The 18,189-nt window shown below is 38.3% G+C and overlaps 1 protein-coding gene across 2 annotated transcripts; it reads left to right on the top strand.

The window, feature by feature from the left end:
- Positions 1-455: 455 nt before the first annotated feature.
- Positions 456-16,221, top strand: ccdc149a (coiled-coil domain containing 149a). 2 transcript variants are annotated; one of them, XM_086165863.1, is made up of 13 exons: positions 456-607; positions 1,592-1,753; positions 1,896-1,934; positions 2,882-2,989; positions 3,101-3,217; positions 5,693-5,865; positions 6,070-6,142; positions 6,279-6,363; positions 7,474-7,618; positions 7,857-7,933; positions 9,418-9,450; positions 12,819-12,905; positions 14,466-16,221. In XM_086165863.1, exons 1-13 carry the CDS (start codon positions 557-559, stop codon positions 14,978-14,980), a joined length of 1,665 nt encoding a protein of 554 aa, XP_086021989.1. In that variant the 5' UTR covers positions 456-556; the 3' UTR covers positions 14,981-16,221. The 2 variants fall into 2 exon arrangements, with proteins under 2 accessions (XP_086021989.1, XP_086021990.1); XM_086165864.1 differs by lacking the exon at positions 9,418-9,450.
- The last annotated feature ends 1,968 nt before the right edge of the window (positions 16,222-18,189 follow it).

Below are 18,189 nucleotides of genomic sequence, written 5' to 3'. Positions count from 1 at the left end.
ACATCACATTTGTATAGAATTCGTCCAACCTGCGGAGAAAACTAATTTTGGCCACTTGAATCCGCGATACCTAGAAAGAGTACTATAAATGCAGTATTTTCTTTGAGAGTTCTAAAAGAGAATTACAGAGAAGGCCAGAGGAAGCTGCATTGCGTTTTAGTAGACCTTGAAAAAGTATATGACAGAGTGCCAATTGACAGAATTTCTCAATTATAACTTTTGTTACCGGAAGTACAGTTACGTGACATAAATAATACATCCTAATTTCAGTACAACTGAGTTTTGTAATTACAATGTATCACAAATGGCTATTGTTACGTTAAGTGACTCTTACCGCTATGTAACCTTAAAGAGAACTTTATTGGAATTATCGGGATTGATTAATTTTAATTTTAATTTTCACACCGGAAGTGTTTAACGATCTTTTTCTCGCTCGCTTGACGGCGGAGCCAACAGTGACGTTGCAGGATAAACAAACGAAGGCGAGGCAGCTGCCAGAGCGGGGGGACGAAACGGTACCCTGTTTTTGGACTTTATTGGCAGAATTTGGCGGAAAATGCAGTCTTCCAAGAGAAGTGAGAGTGACTGGCAGGGCTTGGTCAGCGAGGTGGGTTCGCTGCGAAGGCCGTGCGATGTTGCCACCGAGACGGCAGATGCTCTCAGGTCCATATGGAACTGAAGCAGGTCCGAGGCTCGACAAACAGAGGAGCCGTTTAGTATCACTTTGAATACTTTCTACTTTTGTCCCCAATTTTACGAAACATACGTTTTATTGACGATGTAAGCTAGCATTTGGGTCTGTTAGCTTCCAAGGAAGTCTTGTCAGGCACTGGAGGAGACGTTACATCCCTTCTTACCAACAGTTCACTCATTTCATCTCCCAAAGATAAAAATGTCTTAATTGATGCTTTGGTATTGGACATAATAAGATTAGCAAATAGTGTTACCTACTCCTATTGGTATCTCGACTAAGTGATTAGAATTTAAAAAAAAAAAAAAAAAAGATCCTCACCTGATATTGATAAATTATTTGCATTTGCCCATTCCCGTCCGGAGAGGCGCAAAGTCTTTATAGAAACTTTAGAAGTTTCACTTCCCTTTATTGAATAATCATAGAGCTGTTCCCAAAAACGTCTCGATTATTGACATCAATTCTGAAATGGAGGATGGCTACATCAGTCAGTTGTTATATGTATTCATGTATACAATTTATTTCAGATACAGCACTTGATAGGCTTGTTCATAAGTGTTACGTGCATTTCTCACTGTTGATATGAAAGCCCTTTGCCGATCTCCATACTGCAGCTGTTCACCCGCCCTACTCCATGCTATCCGTTGCTGTTTGACTTTGAGCTCTCATTTACCTCCACACTGTTGCTTTTGATGTGACTTATCGCTTCTCTCAACAATTGGCTCTATTATTTGTTTTTCCAACAACGGGAAATTGGGTGGGGAACACATGCACACTGGAGTTATTTGCCCAGTGTCTTCTGTCCTGTGTACAGTACAGTCCCAGAACATCCACACGGACTCTTGAATAACTGTTAATAAGTTTTCAATTTTTATCTGTGTTATCTTTCCTTTGTGTTAGTTCCTGGTGTGTAAGCGCAAGCTTGAGAGTAAGAAAGAGGCCCTACTCATTTTGTCCAAGGAGCTGGACACCTGTCAGCAGGAAAGGGACCAGTACAAGCTGATGGCCAACCAGCTGAGGGAGCGTCACCAAGGACTTAAGAAGAAGTACAGAGAACTCATTGTGAGGAGTTTGGATTTAAAGTATTGTTATATTTGTGGCATTTTGCAAAACAGAACAGTGCTTCCTTTAAGCAAAAAATTTGGAATATGAATAATTCAACACTGATGAAATGGCTTTATCAATAAAACTTTTCATATCTTAGGATGGTGACCCCTCTTTACCCCCGGAAAAACGCAACCAGGTCAGTCACTGCATTTGGGAAGTTCATGAGGCTCTAAAAAGCGCATAAAGGCAAAGTACATAAGAATTTCAAATAAATTCACTCACATCGGTCCCTGAAGAAAAACTCCCTTGAACACTTGAGTTCATTTTATAGGACATGTAAGGTACACTATTGAAGGTGTACCTGAAATTTAGGAGGAGTAAACAGAATTGGAGTTGCAAGGCAGGAGGTCCTGAGGAAGACCAAGGAGAAGATTTATGGACATAGTGAGAGAGGACATGAAGGTAGTTGCTGTGAGAGAGGAGGATACAGAGAATAGGGTTAGATGGAGAAGGTTGATTCGCTGTGGTGACCCCTGAAAGGAAAAAACAAAAGAAGAAGAAGAAACAGTAATTTAATAAATACAGTTATTCTGATTGAACTGTTTACAACTTTATTTATTTTTTCAGTTCATCAAAGTACACTTTAAAAGATACTCTCTTTTTATTACTGCAGCCATATGAATACTTTTTCTTGCAAGTTTATTCAACATCATATTTATATCTTGATAGTTATCTATTTTACACCTTAAACTATACTTTAAGTAGATGTGAAGTTAAGTGATATGTACAGCACCAGTGGATTACATATTTTCATAGAAAAGGAAAGGAAAATTACTGCACTTGATTTTGAAAATTAAAACATTTAAAAAAAATCAATTTTTAACTAGCTACTATGTCATCTCCAATATCAAAATGTAAATGATACATATAAAAATTAATTGAAATTGATGAGAAAGGCCTAATTTAAGCCATATTTTAACAGATTTGGCTTCTCAGGGTTTACAGATTATTTCCCAAAATATTGTGAATGAGAGCTGTAAATTACATGAGCAGTATACTTCTTGTGCAAGTCAATTGTACTGTCTCCCCCTTTTTCCTTACCTCCTCTTTAAGCGCATTTTCTACTTGTCTTGTGCTCTTCAGGTGAATTTGGCTCAGCTGCTGAGAGACTCCAGAGAACGAGTAAAACAGCTCACAGAGGAGGTGAAGGAACTGACTCAGAGGTTGGTTGAGACTCAGGGGGATAACAAGGTGAGGTTGACAGAAGTATAACACACCTCCAATTGTGATCTTTCACTCATTGCAGTAAGAGTGTTTTGGAACAACTTACGGATCTTAAAAAGATCTTTCACTATGTGGCAGCTCCTGAGAATGACGATAACTCGACAGAGGCTAGGGGATGAAGAGGTTGGTGTTCGACACTTCCCTGCCCATGAACGTGAAGATCTGGTTCAGCAGCTGGAGAGAGCTGGCCTTCAGGTGTATTATTTTTTTTTCAGTTTTTTATTTAAATGAAAAAAACAGCTTTGGATTCCTGAAGTAGGGTGATCTAACAGGTCAACACAGAACTTTTGTCTTTACATGCTATTTTTTATCCAATGATTCCTATTCTCTTGTGTGTGGTTCAAAATGAGTGAGAGAGACCTGTCTAGTTTGTTATTGAATTGACAGGGTCAGCTTGTCATAACCAATGTATGACAGCAGTTAGGAAAATGTTCTTACAGAGATTGGAGCTCAGTATAGAACTGCCATCATTAGCCACTGCTTGAACATAATTCATTTCTTCATTTCCCCTTTGTAGTGTCACAGCTTTTTGACAGGTTGCATATTGTTTTAGAGTTTAAATTCTTCACAGTTGTTTAGTTTTGCTTGTATTATATAACAATAAGGTCACTTACCGGTTATCAAATTCAGACTAACCTCCTTCAACAAGTAATCATCTCAGATGTATAATAGCAAGAATGTTTGTTTGAGAGAAGGCATGCATGTGCACACACATACACAAATAAGACAGGATGGATGATTTTAAACACCCATTTGTGCTTGTCAGCGGAAAAAAATCAAGATCAAGCTGTTTTATTGGACAGACTTTGATGTGAACAGTTGTCCCTTAGGACACTGTGAATTCCAGTTCATTTCTTGCAAATTCATGAAACCAGTTTGAGTTGATGGCATCCTGCTGAATATTACCTTTGAGAAGATTTAGAAAGTAGCCTCAGTCAGTTCACAGATGAATGGCCCAGTCACTATTTAATTGCTCCTTGTTAGTGACAAGAAGACCAAAGTGTGCCAAGAACATTTTTTGATGTATACATATCTTTGTTTTTTTTTTTTTTTGTTTTCCAATTTGCAGTGTCATTTTTGTTTTTTGTCACTGCAAATGTTTGCTGTTGTCTTTTGGTTTAATCTATGGGAATTTTATAATAACCTCCTGGCAATTTTTAGATTTTTTTCTCTTAATCTTTAATAATCAGTTTTACTGTGTTCTGTCAACCAATTATAAAGGGGTATCACTCAATTCAGTTTTCACAATGCAACATTTTTTGTCATTAGTTCAAAAGCTGCTACAAAATCTGACAGCTCTTTATGCATGGGAGAACAGTTTTAAAACCACACATGGTTCCAATTCATCAGTGAGCTCTTACAAATATTGAAATACACATTTAATTCACAGGAACTCCAAAAAGTTACAAAAATGTATGCAAAATAAAGAGAAATGGAGAAATGGAAATGGAAAAAATCAGAGTTTACGGTAAACTACATTTATGCTATTCTTCAAAATGTTTTTTAAAATTGAAGCACCGTATTTTCTTAATGACATTTCTTTATAAAATGGCCTTTTTTTTCAAACAACATATTGTTTTGTTGTACTTTTCGAAAGAACTGTAGGTGATTTCAGCATAGTTAATGTGAACATAGACCTATTTCTAGATAAGAATGTTTAGATTTTGTCTTGACTTTGAACACACACTAGCAAATTAGTGCGTTCTATAATGACAAAATTGAATAATACTTGTGATTGACAGATACAATACTTTTAACCATTGGATTTACACTATTTGCCTGATCCATATGTAATGTTAATGTTGAGGAGAGTCTTAAGGCGAGGTAGCGGTAGAGGCAGCGACCCCTTGGATGACCCTCCTGGCCGATGGTGGATGAGGCCTATTGTATTGGAGGTTAAGTCGTATAAGGGGAGTGGAAAGAAACAGAGACAGGGGCTGTGTCTGCTTGTCTTTCAGAAGGACACTGATTTATTGGTCATAGTGAGTCCCTTTCATTCAAGGAGTAAACAAGAGAATACAAAAATTGAGAAGTACAATATTACACACAAGTTGATAAGTACAGGGAACTCACTGAAAATAGAATGGTTACAGAATATTATTTCTGTTAATGGCCCCAGGAAATACAGGGAAGACAGAAAAAAGAGCTAATAAACATTGTAGTAAAAATTGAACCATCAGAGTTGCTGTTGTTTTATGAGGCTGGAAGGGCATTTGATAACCCTTGTTAAATATCTGGCTTATACACAATGTGTCTGATGAGAGAATGCTTTGCAAAACAGCTTTTGTGTGTTTTCAAGAAAATTCCTAGACCATTTTGAAGCTTTGCAATTCATCACTGAATTATTTTTCAAAAGTTATTCTGACTACAATGCTGTGTGGATTTAATACTCAAATGCAATCTGCCGTGTTTGCCTGCAGCATGTGGTGGGAGTGTATTTGTTTTCTACATTGACGAAAAAACATTTGCACTTATTTAAATCTGCTGCTGAAGAGAAAACACTCAATCAAAACAGAAACAAAATTGCTGAATCCTAATTTTAGCATCGGAACTCTCAGTAAACTCCATGAGTTAACAAACCTTAAAAAATATCTCAAATAACATCTGTCACCTACACCTTTCAGCTATTTCTACTGCAAATGTTTTAAAACTCATTTGCATTTTATCTAGATGGAAGAGATGGAGCACAACATGAAGGCCCTGACAGATGAGCTGCAGGATGTAAAAGCAGAGCGCACTGTATTCAGGGAGAAGGCAGAACGGCTCAACGTGGAGCTAAACCATATCCTAGGCAACCGTGAGGCGCGCATCATTGATGTAGACGCGCTGTGCATGGAGAACAGGTGAGCAGAATGCAAATCTAGATCTCTTGTAAACTCAGCAGGAATCCGTTTTTGGTTTTATTTCTACAATCTTTAAAAGCATTTTCCATTTTTTCTCCAGATCAATAATATCTGAGTTCCATCATAATATGCTTTAAAGAAAAATTGACTGCACCAACAGTCTTATGCATTATAACTACTAGATTTTGATGACTGTTTCTGTAGGTATTTGCATGACCGTCTCAAGCAGCTTCAAGAGGAGGTGAACCTTTTGAAATCAAACATCATGAAGTACAAGGTACTGATAAAAAAAAAAAACAATGATCTTGAGACTTGCAAATTACAAGAGTGTCAATATTACTTAATTTATTTCTTATTCAGATGCAACTAATGTGAAATGAATACATTTTAAATTTGTTCCCCCCGTCCCCCAGACAGCTCTTGAGAGAAGGAAAAACTCTAACATATATGGAAAATCCAACAGCAGTCCTCTTGCAGGAGTCCTCTCAGCCAAACAAGGTAAAAATTCCATATTGTTCAGCACACTTTGAGCTCTATTTAAACTCTCGACAGAAGTCAAATCAGTCTTGGCTGAACCTGCAGAATTCTAAGAAATTATGTCCATTTATCATGTCCAAATTACTGGTACTTTTTTGATAAGTTAACAGCACAAGTGAGTGCCTCTCTTCTGAACACAACTGATGTCTCTCTCTGTGTTTCATTGCATTATTAAATAACTCCTCTTTTGCCAGTCCTTCAAGCCAACGCCCGGATCCCAACCGGGTTCCTAATTGCATTCTGAGTGGTAGAGAGCACCACTGGCAGGGAAATGAGGCTGCCATCATGACTGACAGTTGTGGGCAGAAGCAGCACAGTATGCTGTGGGGTTAAAGTTAGAGGAATGTCACCTCGTGCACAGCTGTTTCCAACCCTCAATCTCTGTCTTGCTCATGTCACGTTGTTTCGCCATTTCTCATTATATCACCACCTTCTGTCTCACCAAGTTTGTAGGTTAGCGCTCATATAGTTTGTCATCAGTATTCAAGACCATGTTTTCACTGATGGTGCGTTTACTAAATCCCTGTTATTTCTGTCTTAATCTATTTCTCTGGGCAATACCTTGTGTTGAAACTGGGTGAAGTCAGGGGAAAAACAATCTCTTTAATGTTTCTCAATAAAAGTAATTTCTGTTAATCATATGAAAAAGTTTGTAAGAGGTAGAGCTTTTCACAGTCCAAATTTATGCCACAAATCCCTAAAGACAATCATATGCATATATTTGAGTGAATGTAAGTTCCCACTTGTGAAGAATAGTAAAGATTGCCTGTTTGTTATTGTGGGTGTTAACATTAACATTAACAATGCTTATGTTGTCATCTTTCTTTGAAAGGAGGCTGACCTTTTCCCTGTAAAGTAGTATCAGCTTCACCTCTTGACCCATGTGAACCTGCTATTGAATCAGTTCTGAGTATTTTACAGTCGATTTATCATCGAAGAGCTTGTTTATGCAACACAGTTCGCTGTATTATATACAACATTGTCAGGTATCGGGTAAAAAAACAGTTATTTAAAAAAGTGGTGGCTGCTGTCTATGTCCCTCACAGTTCTACCATCCTGCTCTGTTTTTAGTGCAAGAAATGCTGCTTGAGGAGCAGGGCTGTAGCCTGCCGGCAACTCCCCAGTCCATCTCTGATCTCAAGTCACTAGCAACAGCTCTGTTGGAAACCATTCATGAAAAAAATCTTGTTATCCAGCACCAACGACACACAAACAGGTGAGAAGTGGAAACCTCATCTTCTCCACTAATGATGGCTTAAAACATCCTTTCATGGGGACTGTCTCAGTTGATTCTATTTGTTTGCCTATTTGTCTGCTCTGAGAATCCTCCTCCGCCTCTAAGCCAAACAGTGTTAAATATACGCACGCACAAACTAATGCCCGCACACACATACATATACATACAGTTCATTAGTCCAAAAATTTCCTCTTATGATATGGCTGTTATGCTCTAGAATCCTAGGAAACAGAGTTGCGGATTTGGAAAGGAAGCTGAAGACCTTAGAGGTTTCAGGGTTTTGGAGTCTTCCAGGTGGGTGTCTGTTCTGGAAGCACTTTAACTCACAACCTTGTGTCGTTTCTTTAAAGGAGTATCCAAACATTAAGTCATGCTTATTCAATATTGAAGCAATCAGATGTCTAATGACCAAAATGTGTCTATTTTAGGCATATTTCAGATGAACATCTAAGAACAAAGATGAAAAATAATCTTCAGTGAGAAATTATTTGTCACGGAGGTCTTTAATTTTGGTCTTACTGTCTCCCTCTTTTAATTGTTTATTTATAATAGTTTTTGAGCAACTCCTCATGAATAATTGTAACAGGATACATTGAATAATTTCAAGAAGTTCAAAAGTAACCATCAGATAATGTTATATATTTGATTTACTTTATACACCTCTTGCCAAAATCTTCTTCTCATGGCAACTGGACTTGATTTTCTTCCCTTGAGGGTGTTTCACCTCTCATCTGAGTGGCTTCTTCAGTTTATATGTTATAGTATTACTCACAATCATTGTGATGATTGCATTTATCAAAGCAAGAAAATAACATGCGTTATCCATTTTATTTGCCTGATTGAATATGTAACATCAGGCATTGCCTTCCTGTTGGTCAGTTTTTTGGAAAGATCATTTAAAAACAGTTAATCGAACCAATTGCAAATTACTAAGCATGAAAATAATGACATTGATTCTGACTAAGTGTGTAACATGGATTGTTGAAGGCAATGTGCTAATGTGTGCTTCAGGGTCAATTAGCAATTAGTGTGAAGGAGACATTGGAAGATGAAATCATCCAAACTTGTAAACATGAATTGGAACATTTTCATGTAGGCACTAAGTGGAGAGGTTTATTCATAAGTCAATTATTTGGGATAGGGCCATGTGTGGCAAAATGTCAACCTTTTGTTCACTGATAGATTACTTTTTATTCATTGGCATGTTAATTGAATTGGCACTTGAAAAGTCTAACTGACCTACAGCTGTTTTTATGGTCGCAATATCCACTTACACAGATCTCAATAGTTTATTTTGTTACGAATATTAATCACATGGTTTTGTTTACTGCTGCTCTTACAGAAACAATTCTTTGTTTTATTTACCTTTTTTATGAATAAGTTTGTATTTCTTGTGTCTAATATCTTATCTATCTTGCTTTGCTACGATTCTGTGTTTTTTTTTCTTCATTGTCTGACACTTCTAGTTCCATATGCCTCAAAATAATTAGGTGCCAGCAGTTGCTTTGGTGTCTGTCCAAACTATACACCGCTGAAACAACCAAAAAAAAAATCTGTCACCTCCACGTGTACAATTTGCACTGGTATTTATAGTTGATCATCTGTAAAAAACAAAAACAAAAAACAAACCTGCAATCTGTTGATGAATTTTAGGATTCTTTATTTGGAATTGTGGTAAATAAGGCTTGGCATGTATTCCTCTTTGGTACCGAAATACCTTAATGAGGTTATTATGTCCATAACACTGTGTTTTTCTCTCCTCTATGGCTGCGACTCAGGCTTGACCTACCACATATCTGTGGGAATTGGGAGTATGTATTCCTTCCGCCCCACTTAGCCCATCCATGCCCTTCTCATGTCATGCCAGGACAAATCTGGGCAAATGCCCAGAAAGCATGTCACCTCATCCCCACCGTTTACAATGTGTCACCTCCACTGACCACCCACTTGTATGCCTAGTCCATGATACCATTGAATGAAAAGGGAAAAACTTCTCTGAACAACACACATTGGATTTGTCATATGCCTTACACTACACTTAAAGACAGAAGATCTGGAAGTTTTGTTTGGGGTTGGCATATTTATATATTTTTTTCCCAGAAGAGCCCCCCACTTAAACTGTTAAATGTTTTCAGACTGTCATCGAAAACATTTTTTTGATTCTGAATAACAGAATCTGTACATTTTGTTTGGATATTGGATCTGTATAACATTAAGTGTGCTCTCAAGACACCTATTTTTTTTTATTTTGTCTTCCATAAATTTATGTCAGACTGAGTATTGTGCTAAAACTGTTTTCTCCTTTTTTCCACTGGAGGGAGATGTTGTGCTGCATATTAGCAGTCTGAGAGGTGGGGGGCTGCCTGGGTGGAGGTGCCCTGTCATGAGACCATCATTCTCACCACCATAAAACTGACAAGCATCCATTACTGAAAATGATTGCCCACATTACAAACACATTTAGGGGAATGTGCCGTTATTAGGGAATTTGTAGGCGAGGCCCCAGAGTGCCTGACGACCACTCTGTCCACCTCTGTTAGGGAGACAGAGAGAGATGCGAATCTCTGCAGCCTTGATGCAAAAAGAAAGGGAACTGATGCATATTTAAGGAAAACAGGATCAGGTGGAGGGCCTCTGCTACCAACCGGAGACACCTAAGCAGGTGACTATGTTGTGTCTGACCAAAACAAGATCTGGCCCATCTATGCAGTGGTTTAGATGAAGTTATGGAAAATCTGACATCACCGCCACCACCATCATCACATGCTGAGGAAGACAATGGTGATTTGACAATGTGTCTCTCCAGTTATGTGGAAAGCTTTCCTTTAGACAACATTGTATCCCAGTGTGATATCAGACAGGTCTGGAACTTTAGATTTCGAATACGATAAGTAGTTTGTAAACAAGCATATCAAAGAGGGAGACTAAGGTGTTCTGATGCAGAGAGAGTGGTGACAGTTCAGTGGTAAGACAGGCAGCTGCCACTAAGGTTTAAAGACCTGTCAGTGCATCCTGCATCCAAGTGCTGCCAGACTCCTGGAAACACACTGCTGTGCTCAGTCTGGGACTTGCTTTGCATACCTAATAGGCAACACTACCTTATTATTTGCTATAAAAAAGGACTGTACCGAATTAATAAAAGGTCCTCCAAAAATTCCGGATGTGCCAGAATGCAGTGGCATAATCCTAAAGGTCAACTATCTGAGTTTAATGAAGGTGATTCTTTGAAAACTGCTGACTCTGCTGCAATAATGGTACAAAGCATGATTACAACACCATCGTGATAATTTTATAAAAGAAATGTGAGCATAAAGACGTCTGTTGGTGAGTTCAACATTTTCCAGATACCACTACATTGAAAAGATAAATATTATCTTACTAAACGTTTCCCACTGCTGTGATTGTAACAACAAAATGGTCTTTTTGACAGAAGCAGTGGTATTGTTACCTTTTGTGAAAATATAGCATTTAAGATTTTAAAAACCTTTACATTCAAAGTCAAAATAAGAATCCATTAAATATTGATCATGCCTAATGGCTTGACAGAGGGAAGTTAACAATATTCATGGTCCAAATAATTAAGGACCAATGTTCTCTCGTAATTGTCTCTCGCGTTTGTATTGGCCAGCTGGTTAAGAGCAGTAATATTGATTATTTTCTCTTTTAAACAACTCAACCAGTGTTTCACCAGTTAGTTAATCCACTGTTCTTTCTACAAATTCAGGGGAGAGAGACACATTTAATGGCCATAGCTGCTAGCAATAGCTCTTGAAAAGTTACTGAAATTAATTTCTCTTGTGCTGTATCACAGTTTCACAGCCCGGACCAATCAGTCAACAAACTGATCAACAGACCAGTGAGAGCATTGGGATCCATAGAATTTTTAATGATAAACATATACATAATAAATTACATGTGGCAATATACCCAATAAATCACAAACAGTCATGTAGAAGTAATCAAGTTTCAAACAATCAGCAACTTTATCAGTCACATGAAGTTTCCTTTGGGTCTCAACTCCACCCACACACTCACTCACTGTCCTCATCCCACTGTAAGCTCCGAACATCCATAACAATATGGTCCCCTTCACCATTCATGGTTCTCACGCATCGTGTCACTCACTCATCCATTTTCTCATTCTTGTGTTTGTTTTCGTGCCTTACACTTGAATGGTCAGAAAAACAGGCCCACTTTGCCTATTCACAAGGTTTCTGTGAAGGCAAAAGCTGATGAGTTCAATGTCAGGCTTGAATGTGTGTGTGTGCATTCTGTTTAGTGTTTATTTGTGAAGTCTGGTTTAATGTGCACAGTCTTCTATGAGTAGCATATGGTGTCAGCCTAAGAGGCATGCAGCCATCACTAATGAAGACAGATGACAGGGATCTAAAGCCACTTCCTGGAAGCAACAAATTTGTGTATGTATGTTAGAATGTTGTGTATAACCGCACGAAGCAAAGTAGGGCCAGGCAATAATTTGGTGTGTGTGTGTGTGTGTGTGTGTGTGTGTGTGTGTGTGTGTGTGTGTGTGTGTGTGTGTGTGTGTGTGTGTGTGTGTGCGTGTGTGCGTGTGTGTGCGTGCGTGCATTTGTATATATAGAATAAACGTTCTCTTTGATATTGTATCATGAGCTGCAGAAGCTCATCAGCTGGTAATTTGCTGTTATCCCTTAGCCATTTGATCTGACATTTAAATATGGAATAGAAAGGAAACTAAGAGTACGTTTGAAACAATCATACAAAGTAGTAAGAAATTCCTGCAAATTGACCTAACAATCTGGAAGTCAGAAAAATCTGTGAGGAAAAAATGATCTTAAAGTTAGTATAAAATAGTTTGAGAGATTGGTAAGAAAACAGTCTTAAAATCAGCAAAGAATTAAATTAAATAACCAGGAAAACCTGAAAATTATTAAATGAATGAAGGAATATAACACATTGACAGTAATAATTTGAATTGCTTTTCTCCATTCGTTTAAGAACATATTCAGTTAATTTACTCGTATCACTCGTGATTTTCTAGAATTAAACAGATCCCATGGGTCTTTTATCATCTAGCTTTGAAGCACAGCATCACACACCATTGCATCTTAAGCTGTACCAAAGAGAAAGCTGTTTTCATGTTACTTGATTTTCTCTGGTTATATGGGCATGATGCTTACAGGACTTTGGGCCTTTTCAGGGACAAGGGACAACATCACACTGCATGAAAATCTTCAGCCTGAGCTTTGTCCAACTCGTGCAGCACCTCAGTCCAACACAATGCAAGGTAAGTGGCTAACTCTGCTGAGCTGGCCTTTCCAGCCGTTGATAAGAGCAGCCACTGCTAACGGCATCAATAGTGTAATTAGCTGCTGCGTGCTAAACCCTCCTTTCTGTCCTCCATGTTTAACCCAAGTCCCTTCCCTTCCCTGCTACATCCCTCTCTGCTTCTCATTGGTGCAAGCTGCCCAAATGTCATGGCATTTTGGAAATGTGAAGCAAATTTTCTTCTGCTGACATTCAGAAACTTCTGTGTTCTCTTTAAGGAGATGGGGGGATGGGGAACCCCATAAATATGGATGCCAGCTCAAGTACTGCTGCTCTCTTCCCACATGCCCACATGTGTGTGTGTGTGTTTGTGGGAAAAGGTGGCTGAGAGTCTTTAACCTTTTTTGCCTGTGCACTGACAAATATGGGTCAGTAATCCTCAAAGTGCGAGCATATTTTAGCGTAGAGGCAGAACTAAGCTGTTGCTGTTGCCGAGATGCAGGGTGTCACACTTGTCTTGCGTTCTCTTGTCTGTGGCACTGTTGCTATATTTAGCCTGTTGCCATGGAAGCACCTCAGTCACATTAGTAATTGAAATAACTTTCTACATTGACATAGCCAAAAAGAGTTTTCTTTCCGTTATATATTTTCATCCCATTTTAATTTAGTGCCAAGAAGAGACAACCTGAATGATAAAGCCGAGCATGACATTTCTTCATGGTTCATTAAAGCAGCCCCGCCTGCATCAACACTGTTTGAACTCCTCCTCTTTGGTTCAAAACTGTTTTTTCAACTAAGCACCTCGTCACAGTTCTTTAACTGCCTCTGAGGCAGAAATAGCTCAGTCTATCATCCCATTTACATTAGAAAAGGAACAAAAAAGTACAATTTACTACACTGGGCAAACAGATATTTTTCTGGTTTTAAGTTAAATGGCAAAAATCCCAACTTTACCTCTTTTGCTGTCTTCACTGAGAGTGAAATCTAAGTGCTTACATGACTTCAGCTCAGTTCTTTGAAGAGTTATTCATACATCTCATATAGGTTTGATTTTCTTGTTATTTTGCTGCTTATAAATGTAGTTAGGCTTAGGGCTACAGAATTTCAGCTCAACAGTAGCTACTAAGTCACTAGTAGTGTACTAATGGCAAGATTGATGACCAAATAGCATATCTATGATCAGAATCGGTGATTAAATTAATATATTAAATTAAAGCTATAAAAGGATTAGACATTTCCTTTTTAGCCATCACTGCACCAGATAAATAAACTGAAAAATTACTAAACAAATATTAAACAGGTGTCGGTTTTTATTAATTTTCTTGGAAAGATCTTGATTGTTTTTTTCACTGATCTAGATTTCCTCTTGCATTGGCCATTCTGTTGACATGCAAAGTTCTGGTTATCACTGACACCAATGTTGTCAGTCAGAAGGTATTGAAGTTGACTTAATTGTAAAACCTTATTAGAGGAACAGAAAGGATCAGATGTACTTGTTTTCTGATGTACATATGAATTCAGATCAAGTGAGATATTAGAATGATCAGTTATTTCATGTTCCACCTTCTTTTTTTGTCAGATGAGAGAGATTTACATGGATCAATGTCGGAATGTGGCACCACTGGCAGCGAACTCGACTCAGATGGCATCGGCGTGACCAACGCACCAGCCCTTGCCAACAGCACGGGGCATCGCACAGGTGTAGAGACCAATGGGACTGACAGCAGAGAGGGAGAGATAGTGACCCTTACAGATGATCAAGCAGCTCTGGAAGTAGAGGAGGGTCGGAGTCCTGTAGAGGAGGCAGGACATGAGGTGGAAGGAGTTGAGGATGAAGACTTTGCATCCACTGTGGAAGAAGGAGAAGAGGCAGCTTTGGCACTGGATGTCCATCCTAGTGATTCAGATATCCCATGGCTTCCTGTGACACATGACTGCCTTCATCACTCAGAGACGAACGAACACTCCACATCTGTGCCTCTTGCTTCAGAGTCAACTGTGGACTGCCAGGTCACAGACATGTCGAACACAGTGTGGGAGAACCATTGTCAGGCTGTGCAGAGGGACTATCTTCATAGTAATAACTTGGCATGACAGTGAACTTTTGTAAAGTTTTCTTTCCTACTGTTGGTGTTCAGGTCCATGCATGAAGTAGTCTTCATCTGTTCACACTGTTTAAACAAAATTACCAAATTTAATTTTCCTGCTTGTGCTTCTGCAAATATAAGCCGAGAGTGAGGTCATTCTTCATCAGCTTGTTGCATTATTAAACTTGTTCATTGACATTTGAACAGGTAGTAAAGAGCCAACTTTCAAAGTAAAACTCAGATGTTTTGAAGTTTTTGCTGCAAATAATGGCATTATTTCATGACTGACCTACTTTGTCACAGCAGATCATGACAAAATGGGATTTAGCAGAGCAGTCATAACAGAATGGTGTTTGATTTATCCCATTGACATTGCAATGATGCCACAAGGCTAAAAAACCTTCATGTTTATTTACTGTTCTCTCTGTTAACAAGGCTATGAGTAAAAACACAAACAAATATTATGGCTGTTTGTTGTGCTGAATTTGATCACAAGCTTTCATTCAGTGCAACAATAAACCAGAGAAAACGGTAGCATCATTAAGGCAGCATTGGATAATGACCAAGTTCACGCATCACCATAAATTTGCATTAGCACAAGTAGGACAAAGAGATTAGGCAAAACCTGCTAAACTGGCATTTTTCATTACACAGCTAGAACTTCAGATAAATTACATCCTGCATGGACAGTATCGATGACTCAATTCATCATTCTTGATCCTACAGCGTAACCACAACAAAAGAGCTCACTTAAGTCAATAATAACAGAGGGACCACTTCTGCAGCTAGCAGACATCTAGACAAGCTTGTTGCTGTGCAGAAACACCATCCTGCAATCAATTGAGCTGCAAAGTTTTTGCCCTAGAGGAAGAATTTAGCTGGAAAAATAATAGATATGGCGGCTCAATTCCCATGCCCCACATTCCCTGCCTTTCCCCTGTGATAAGCTAATCCCAATTGTTTGCTTTTTCTCCTTCCTAAGGGATGCTGATAAACTGAGTGCAGCTTTTTGTTTTAACATAATGATAGGTTGAAATTGGCTTTACAAGTTGTAAGGCATGTTTCATGGATGTGTGTAATTCATGTGTTATGTAATGTCATTCGGATGATACTGGTGTGTTTTGGGTTGACAATGCAATCACATATATTTTGTCCTTATATTTAACGGATGGGGATTGAATGAGAATACATGTGCCTTAATTTGGAGGTGTTTTCTGGTAGTTATAAATCTAAATGCATAAACCTGCACTATTATCTCTTGTTATTCAAACTTATTCTCACAAGATGGATTTTTATTAATCTTATCCAAACTTCAACTCTCACACACTGGATGACTTTGAGAACTTGATATTTGTTTGAGCTTTTACACACCAGTGATGTTTGTTTGATCATAAGATTCTGAACCAGAAAATGAGCCCATATCCGCAGAAAATCACTCTTGCTAATTTTTAAGTGCTTACAGGGTTGGTTTCTCATTAATTCTAAATGCAGCAGCCTCTGTCTTTTGATTGTTTTACAGATTAGAGACGCTCAACTTCATTTCTCATCTTTCCTGCCTTGGCAGAGAATTGTCCCTGCATCACAAATCTACACAGAGGTGTCTGAAATTATAGAAACATTCTAAGTCTCAAATTACCAAATACAGAATGTTCTTAAGTTTTTGAAAGACTTATATAATTAGCTGCATGCACACGAGATCATTTGAAACTGTCTACTTTAAGGTTCCATTCATCTCCAATGAATCTTTCTTTGGCATAAACAACTTCTATATTCCATAACTAACACATTTGAGTGTCTTAAATAGGGGTTGACAATATGGGAAATAAATCATCGGAATTATTTAGATTTTAGGTCATTTTTTGATAGCTTCATAATATTTTGGTCATAATATAGTCAATTTCTTTTTTTTTTTTTGATGAGTTCCTAGACATTTCTGATGTTTTAGCTAAACCAGACTTGTTTAAGTCGTTTCTTGCTTAGTCTTCAAAAAATTCAGATTTTGTGGGTAATTGTATGTGTAATTGCAAATAACGCAATACATATATATATATATATATATATATATATACACATACCTTGTATGTATTGCATTATTTGATATTTGACATGAATCATATTGGCAAGCCCTTTTATCAGTATTATTGTAAATCCCACAAAGCAATAGTTTTACACTTATACACTGTTTTTCAACGCTGTTAAATAGTAGCACAGTCACGCCTCCCTGTCTTGAAGCCAGAGTCTACTGTGTGACGGGAGTAGGTAGCGAGTCCTCTTCTTGCTACATGCAGGTGACAGCTGGCCTCTCCAGGCAAACAGGGTGTCAAAGCCAGCAGCCATGAAGTGCTTGTTCTGCAGACGGCAACTTGCTATTTTTAATCTCTGACACAAAACAGAGGCGAGAAGAGAAGGAATTCAAGCTAGGCAGCCATGGTGTGTACCCAGCATCGGCCCTGTGCCAGGCAGCTGATTTGGCACACTGCTATAAGCCTTTTCTCCCCCTAAGGAGTTGAAGTTTATAAACCAGATGGAAACTGAACTAATGAAATTGTGCGATGATACCAGCATGCTCCTGGATTCCTCAAACAGCTATAGCATTTTCTGGTGCATTGCATACCTGAAAAAAAATTAAGTGTTTATCTTGAAACATTTGGCTCTTCTTTGAATAAAGAAGAAATGCAGCGAATTAAGGTAATACATCTTCTGAATTGAGGAAACCGCAGTTTTGAAGCAATGCGAGGTAACTGTCCTTCAGGGCTTTATTAATAATGATAGGAATTAATCTTATAAGCACTAAGACAATTGAGACCATAGAAAATCAGCTTTTGTTCTTCTCACTATCCATAACAAAACCATTTGGGGATCTACATTTGGGAACCTTATTCCAATCAAGAGTCATTTGTTGTATCATCCCTCAAAGATCCGTTTATGCTACAAATCTGAATTCCAAGGTGCAATTTGTTGCATGGCCCCCCAATCCCCCCCACCCCTGTTTACATCCACTTTCAGTCCCGTTGCTTATATACTGTATGTATTTACCCTTGTTCAACTGTTGAAAAACAATCTGTATTCATCCTCGACTTCATTTACAAACCTGGGAGGAACTCGAGCAGCTGACGCCAAAACTGATGGAAACAAATATCTGAAAGAATTTCGTGCCAACTGACTACACATGATCACTAACACGTGACACTGTCTTCATTAAATTGTGACAGAAGT

This window comes from Fistularia commersonii, chromosome 19 (genome assembly GCF_037954325.1).
Source record: "Fistularia commersonii isolate RoL2024-O1a breed Wild chromosome 19, RoL_Fcom_v1.0, whole genome shotgun sequence".
Taxonomy (NCBI): domain Eukaryota; kingdom Metazoa; phylum Chordata; class Actinopteri; order Syngnathiformes; family Fistulariidae; genus Fistularia; species Fistularia commersonii.
The sequence above is the reverse complement of the archived record's forward strand: the minus strand, read 5'-3'. Positions and strand labels throughout refer to the sequence as shown.